The sequence below is a fragment of the Microtus oregoni genome, unplaced genomic scaffold, assembly GCF_018167655.1.
Source record: "Microtus oregoni isolate MIOR12 unplaced genomic scaffold, Mior012 000025F_ref0000491, whole genome shotgun sequence".
NCBI classification, from domain to species: domain Eukaryota; kingdom Metazoa; phylum Chordata; class Mammalia; order Rodentia; family Cricetidae; genus Microtus; species Microtus oregoni.
The window spans coordinates 8,932,476-8,939,302 of NW_024543084.1; the positions used below are offsets into that span (position 1 = coordinate 8,932,476).

The following is a 6,827-nucleotide window of genomic DNA, read 5'->3' on the forward strand; positions in this document are numbered from 1 at the left end:
TTTAATACATTTTGCAAACCTGCAACAGTCAGCCTGGTCTACATAGCAAGTTCCAGGACAGCTTGCTATTTGTGTTCCCCTAGTTCAAGGTCCTCCGCTCCGAAAGAGTGGGCGGCTGGGTTTGGCAGTCGGACCACTAAGAGGAAGGCACGCATCCTGGGTTGCGCACTCTTGGTCAATCCCAAACCAGATTTCTAGGTAATGAGGAGGCATCCTGCCGTAAAGACGGGAGGGCCCGAGACACTCAGTCGCCTGTAGAAAGGGGACCCCCAATAAGACGCAGGAGGAGGGGGCTCAGTCTGGAGATGCCCCGCCCCCGCAGGTGGAGCGCGCAGGCGCACTCCCCTACACGTTTCTCTGACCGCGGAGCCTCCATTCCATCCCGGATCCTTTGCCGCAGCGTCAGCGCCGCCTCCTCCTCTTTTCCTCTTCCGCCCCCTCCCGCTTCCCGGCTTCTCCAGTCACGGTTCCCGGAGCCGGTATTGAGCTTGGGGCCAAAGGGTGCCATCCTGCCCGGGTGGTACTGAAGCATGGCGACGCCGATTCCTCCGCCTTCCTCGCGGCACCTGCGGCTACTGCGGCTGCTGCTCACCGGCCTCATCCTCGGAGCGGCCCTGAACGGTGCCACCGCCCTCCGCCCGGGTGAGCTATAGCTCTGGGCGCAGGCTGCGGGGCGCTCCGGAGCCGGGATCGTCGGGCGGGGAATCCTACCACCCGGCGCCACCCTCATCCTCCCTGCCACCGCCCTGGCCTCACCCGGGCCCGCAGGCAGGCCTGGTCTGCTGGGAATGGATCGGGTAAACAGGTCAGGCCCGTTGAAGGCCACGCTGGAGAAGTCTTAGTCTCAGGTCCCTGGAGGCGAATGTAGATTTCATGAGCTTCTGGTCTTTGTCTCTGGGTCCCTGAGCCTATTCGGCATATGCCTCCGGATGTCTTTCTGGGCGTCTGCAGCCATCTGGTTCTCGGGGATCCTGTGTCTTTGTTTCTGTGTCTATGAGTTTTCCAAACGCTAGGGTTGTTCCCGGTGTCTGTGGGCCTTGCTGCTAGTAGCCTGGTCTGGGGCTGGGGGATCCCATGGCAGAGTCTAAGAGTTCCAGGCCCACTAGGGTCTTGTTCTAATTTAGTGCAGTCAAGCTGCCACCATTCCCTGCCCTGGAGGGTATTTGCCACCCTGTCTTCTGGACTGAGGTCTGTGAGGTCTGTGTGTTTACCCTTCAAAAGAGCCCAGTCTGGGAAATCACTCTTGCCAGATGGGTCCTGAAGCTACAGGATCCAAATCGTATCTCCCTGAAGGGGGCGAAGTGGGAGAGCGCGCCCATATGCTCGCTCAGTTCTGGAGCTCTGAAGGGGAGGTGCTTTGAACCCAATTTACAGATGAGGAAACTGAGGCACGGAGAGATGACTGGTATGTGGCACAACTGGGACTCTAACGAGATTGTTCTGAATGTGGGGCCTTTAAGAGCTGGGCAGGCCTCTTCCTGGGCAAGCAACCCTGGACTGAAGGTTGGCCTGACCGGAAGAGACTCTTGGGGAGGGTGAGGGCCAGACCAGACTTTGCAGAAGTAGCACAGGCCACCTGCCTGCCTCCCAGGTGCAGCCTCCTCGGGAACGGGACTAGCTGGGCGGTGGTGGCGCACGCCTTTAATCCCAGCACTCGGGAGGCAGAGGCAGGCGAATCTCTGTGAGTTCGGGGCCAGCCTGGTCTAAAAGCAAATTCCAGGACTGCCCAGAGCTGTAACACAGAGAAACCCTGTCTCGAAAAACAAAACAAAAAAACAAAAAAACAAAAAAAGAATGGGACTATGGGGGCAGTGCTCAACCCCTTCTTGGGCAGGTGCTGGCCTCTGCTCATTGGTCACTGTAGCTGGATGTAGAGACCTAGCATGACCCGTATCTAAGCATCCCCTTATCACATCTAGTGACCAGGAGAGGCCAGTCCCCGAACGGGTAGAATACTAGTTACTCTCCAGTTGCCATTGTTCCTGGGAACTCCTCATCACACCCAGACTAGAGAGGGTCTTTCTGTCCAAGATTAAACAATAGACTGATGGGCTAGGAAGGTCCTGCAGCCCCAAACCAGCCTTGTGCGACACACCTCTAGTATAGAGGTCTAACTAGGTTCTCAGCACCAGGGGAAGGGACAATCTGGCTCCGTGGAACCTAGCTGGTGGGTGGAGTCCATGTAAACCTCCCAGTACAGGTTTAATGTTTAACTATCCCTAGCCCAGATTGCTGTCACTGGAGTCTGCTGATCCAGCTATGGAGGATAGAAGGTGCCTGGCCTGGGATTCAGTGTGCCACCTGCCACCAGGGCTGCGGGGACTTCTTTGCAGGAGATGTAGAGTGTCACATTGCAAAGGAAACTAAGCCAAAGGCTGCGGAATGTTCTCCATATCCCAGGGGGCCCTACTGGCTTTGCCTGCAGTGTGCCGTGGTGGCAGGGCTAAGGAGAAGAAGGATCCAGTTGGCCAGAGACAATCACCAGTCAAGGTCGAGGATTCCACTGGGTATTCCTTGGCTTTGCCGACTTCCAGAGACAGGGACCGGGGTCCCAGATTGGAACTATTCCTTAGCTTTGAAGAAACTGAACTTATGTGCCCCGCAGGAGAAACTGAGGCACGAGGGTCACTGTCCTAGCTACCTGTATCAGCATGGTACTGATTGGCATATATAAACAGAACATCATGTTCTGGGCCCCAAATGAGGAAGACAGGAAATGATCTGGACCGGCATCCTTAGTGCTGACCAGCGTAGGCCTTTCAGTGCCCTCGTTGTGTCTAGCCAGCTCCATCTTAGGTCTCCCAAACCCGGTGGCTTCTCTCTGCTCTAGACAAAGGCTAGGCAGGGAGAGCGGCTGTCTTCTGGGCTGAGCATTTATTCTGTGGCCTGCCAATCTACTCCCTAGGGTTACAGGATTATGTGATGGAGGCTAGGGAGAAGCACCAGTGTTTAAGAGAAATGGCTACCCAACATCCTTTGCTCTGTCCTCAGTAGCAACCTGGATAAAAGGTCCTGGCTTACTCTGAGCCACAGAGATGTCCAAAACCAGCCTTGGAGGATGATACAGTCCTTCCCTAGAGGGTGACTGGACAGGAAGGGTCAGTTCTCCTTGAAGGGTAAGGCTTAGGCCTGGAAGTGGGGCTGTGAGGAGTGGATGGGACAGGGTAGTTCCCATAAGACTTGGAGCTGTTTGCTTCCTGCTTCTGAGACTTGGCAGCAGGAAGGCAGGGCCTGCCTGGAACAATGACCGGAGATAGGCCAAGCCAGGCCAGCTCTGTGGAGGGAAGGGTTTCTGAACAGGGCTGCCGTTGTGCTGAGACCCAGCCAAGTGGGCTGTGATGGGCCATGCCTCCTCTGCTTCTTCCTCAGATGATCCCACCTGTCCTGGAAGCCTGGATTGTGCCCTGAAGAGGCGGGCCAGATGCCCCCCAGGTGCCCACGCCTGTGGACCATGCCTTCAGTCTTTCCAGGAGGACCAGCGAGGGTTGTGTGTACCCAGGATGCACCAGTCTCCTGGTATGCCGGAGTATTAAATACAGGGGACATGGATGGGTGAGGTATCTTCCCTGCCCTCCTTCCCTACGCGGTGGGCCCATTCCCCTGAGTGCTCAGGTCCAAGACCAGAACGGAACTCTCGTGTGTAAGCCTAGGAGTGACAAGTCTTTGTAGCCTTTCAAGATGGTGCTGGCCCCGTGTTGGAAATAGGCTGAGGCCCCATGGCAGCTGAGCCCTCCAAACGTAAAGGCGGACCTCGAGAGAAGGAGAGGTCAGAACGTCAGAGCTTGGAACATGATAGGTCTGCTGAAGGCTGTTCCAGGGGTCTGCGTTAGGACTCTCTAGGCAACCTGTGCATGCCACACGGCATGTTTGGAAGGATCAGTCCTGTCCTAGTGACGACTGTCAGGTAGACGGTCAGTTTGTCTGGATGCCCCTTCAGATGATGAGGGCTTTACCTGAGAGGTGCTGGGGATGTGGCCAGCCAGGTTTCCTGGGAAGAAGTAAAGAGGGCACCGAGAAAAGGCCAGAGGGATTGCTGTAGATTGGGGTCCAAAAAGAAGCTCCCATTGTGAGGTACAAAGTGAGAACCAATCAGGGCCCGACAACCTGTGCACCCCTATAGGCTCCTTCTTTTTTCTTTTTTTTTTTTTTAGTTTTTTCGAGACAGGGTTTCTCTGTAGCTTTGGAGCCTGTCCTGGCACTAGCTCTTGTAGACCAGGCTGGCCTCGAACTCACAGAGATCCACCTGCCTCTGCCTCCCGAGTGCTGGGATTAAAGGCGTGCGCCACCACTGCCCGGCTGGCTCCTTCTTTTTTCATGGTGGCAGTAGCCTAGGTGTTTGAGTATACTGTGGCTTCTCTGTCTCTTCAGGATTTCCCATCTCCTCTTGGGCAGAAAAGCTGCCTGGGGATGGGCAAGGTAGGAAATGTGGTGTCTCAGTTGGTGCTCTGCCCAGCTCTTTGGGAACACTAGCTAGGTTAAAGGATTCCATTCCTTTTGTGAATCTCTGCACATTTTCCTTAGCCGTTCTCTCCACCCCCTACCCCCACCCCCACCACCCCAACTTAAAGAAGCTCCCTCAGTTGTCGCCATGGTAACCCAGGATAGTGAAACTTTGGATGCCTCCCCTCCATCTCAGGAGGCTGCTTGCTGCAGGTGTGGTCTAAGGGTCTAGGGCCTCTCTCTATGATGGCCCCTCACACTCCTTAGGGGAGGACCTGGCCCGGCCTAGACTGGAAGAAGAGATTGATTCTCTGGCCCAGGAACTAGCACTGAAGGAGAAGGAGGCTGAGCACTCACGGCTTACGGCACAGCCCTGGCCTGAGGCTGCACAGAACCTCCTGGAGCCCGGTGAGGACCCTTGCTCGCTTTCCTGACCCTGCTTCTTTGACAAAAGGCCAAGTCCTGCTGACTTTATGTGCCTGCCTCTCAGCAGCTACCCAGAGATTCTCAAAGTGGGGTCAAGGACTGGAACCCGGCCTCCCCTCCACTCACGGAACCTCCCTGCCCACGCCCCACGCCTCCTTGGGCTCCCCTGTATCTTCTGGACCTGTGCACAAGTCCCCGCTGGAGTCCCGGGGCAGGCATGAAAGTAACCTCATCCTTGGTAGGTCCAGGTTGGCAGTAAGGACAGGCATGTGGTGGGTGGAAGGAAGAGGCACAAAGGGGATGGGGGCGGGCGCAGACTAAGGGCCCTCCTCAGGTGGCTCCTCACCAATGGCTCTCTCTCCCACAGTGCTGGTCCTGGCTTTCTGCTTGGTGAGCATAGGCGCCCTGGCACTGGCAGCCCTGTTCTGGTATAGGTGAGCCGCTGACTCCAGCCGGTGGGTGGGGTCTGACCTTCAGCTCCCTAACAAGCCCCCTCAACCCCACACCCCTTTCAGGCTACATAGAGAGATCCTCCTGACTCAGAAGGCCGACTATGCCGCCACAACTAAGGCGCCCGCTTCACCTGCGACACCTCGAATCTCGGTGCGTGGCTCCTCCCCCATCAGGCGTGCTCTTATCCTGTGCGCCCCAGTGTTTGTTTAACATTTCCGCCCCCTTCCACAGCCTGGGGATCAGCGGCTGGCGCACAGCGCTGAGATGTATCACTATCAGCACCAGAGACAGCAGATGCTGTGCCTGGAGCGGTGAGCGTCCCTGGCCTGAAGTGGCAGCCACCCCCCCCCCCCCCCCCCCCCCCCCCCCCCCCGTCCCCCGTGCTTCCGCCCCACCCCCACCTCACCTGGTCGCCCTTCCCCACCTGCACGCAACTTCTTACTTCCTAGCTCCCCATCCCCACCCCCGCAGCAACCCCTTACCCTAGCCCACAGCCCCCACCCGGGGCAACAGTACATTGAGCACCCACCTCTGGGCTCCTGTGCCCTGGAGAGTGCGCAGGGGACCCAGCTATCTCGCCCCCACCAGGCATAAGGAACCTCCAAAGGAACTGGAGTCAGCTTCCTCTGATGAGGAGAACGAAGATGGTGATTTCACGGTGTATGAGTGCCCAGGCCTGGCACCCGTGAGTGCCCTAAGAGTGTGTGTGTGTGGTGGGGGAGGTGGTTATCTGTGAGAGCTTCTCATCTTGCTGTCTCAGGCCTTGCTGCCAGGCGCTTAACCCAGTGTCTTCCCAGACAGGGGAGATGGAGGTGCGCAACCCACTGTTTGACCATTCCTCGCTGTCCGCACCGGTGCCCGGTCCCCATTCCTCACCTCCGCTGCAGTGACTCCTAGGCCGATGCCCACTTGCCTGCAGCCCACAGCCCACCGATGGGAGAAGCAAGTCCTGGTGTTCCCCGTGGAAAAGAACAGCATTGTGACCTTCTGCATGCTTTTGGCAGGAGGGAGGCACCAGCCCCTGGGCTCCTTTGCCTGGGAGATACTCTGTATTATGTGGGAGACCTAGCATCTGCTTGCACATTCTTCTCTGGTCTGAACCCTCAGACTTGAGGGACTAGTCCAGGAGCCCTAGAGCCCAGGCATGAATAGAAAGTTCTGGAGATAAAAGCCAATTAAAGTCTTTTTCAAACCTGTAAGCGGCTCCTGGCTCCACGGTCACTACCCCCCAGGGGGCTTGGTGGATGGACATTGAGAGAGAGCCTGGGACTTTCTCTTGCACCTCCAGAGAGAGGTGGTGCCTCTGTAAGGGACTTGGACTGGAGGAGAATCAAACACAGGACAAAACCTCACCCTCCACAGTGGGAACTTACCCCTACTATCCACTCTTCTGCCCCAGAGTTAAGGAATTAGGGCTAGAGGGGCCCAAAGGTGGCCAGATTCTGAAGACCCATTCTGTGGGATAAAAAGGGTTGGGAGAGGGAACAGTTTGCATATGCCTGGTTGTG

At 56.9% G+C, this 6,827-nt stretch overlaps 1 protein-coding gene across 4 annotated transcripts; it reads left to right on the top strand.

Annotated features, from left to right (window-relative positions):
- Window positions 1-336: 336 nt before the first annotated feature.
- On the top strand, window positions 337-6,515 carry Npdc1 (neural proliferation, differentiation and control 1). 4 transcript variants are annotated; one of them, XM_041674664.1, is made up of 9 exons: window positions 337-642; window positions 3,370-3,516; window positions 4,708-4,848; window positions 4,934-5,104; window positions 5,234-5,300; window positions 5,382-5,469; window positions 5,551-5,630; window positions 5,872-6,004; window positions 6,117-6,515. In XM_041674664.1, exons 1-9 carry the CDS (start codon window positions 531-533, stop codon window positions 6,207-6,209), a joined length of 1,032 nt encoding a protein of 343 aa, XP_041530598.1. In that variant the 5' UTR covers window positions 337-530; the 3' UTR covers window positions 6,210-6,515. The 4 variants fall into 4 exon arrangements, with proteins under 4 accessions (XP_041530598.1, XP_041530596.1, XP_041530600.1 ...); XM_041674662.1 differs by having other exon boundaries at window positions 341-642; window positions 4,931-5,104; XM_041674666.1 differs by having other exon boundaries at window positions 345-642; window positions 5,908-6,004.
- The last annotated feature ends 312 nt before the right edge of the window (window positions 6,516-6,827 follow it).

Coding starts and splice junctions, on each gene's coding strand:
- Npdc1 (XM_041674662.1), top strand. CDS start 531: ATGGCGACGCCGATTCCTCCGCCTTCCTCGCGGCACCTGCGGCTACTG. Junction 4,849..4,930: donor ACAGAACCTCCTGGAGCCCG/GTGAGGACCCTT, acceptor CCTGCCTCTCAG/CAGCTACCCAGAGATTCTCA. Junction 5,631..5,871: donor CAGATGCTGTGCCTGGAGCG/GTGAGCGTCCCT, acceptor TGTGCCCTGGAG/AGTGCGCAGGGGACCCAGCT.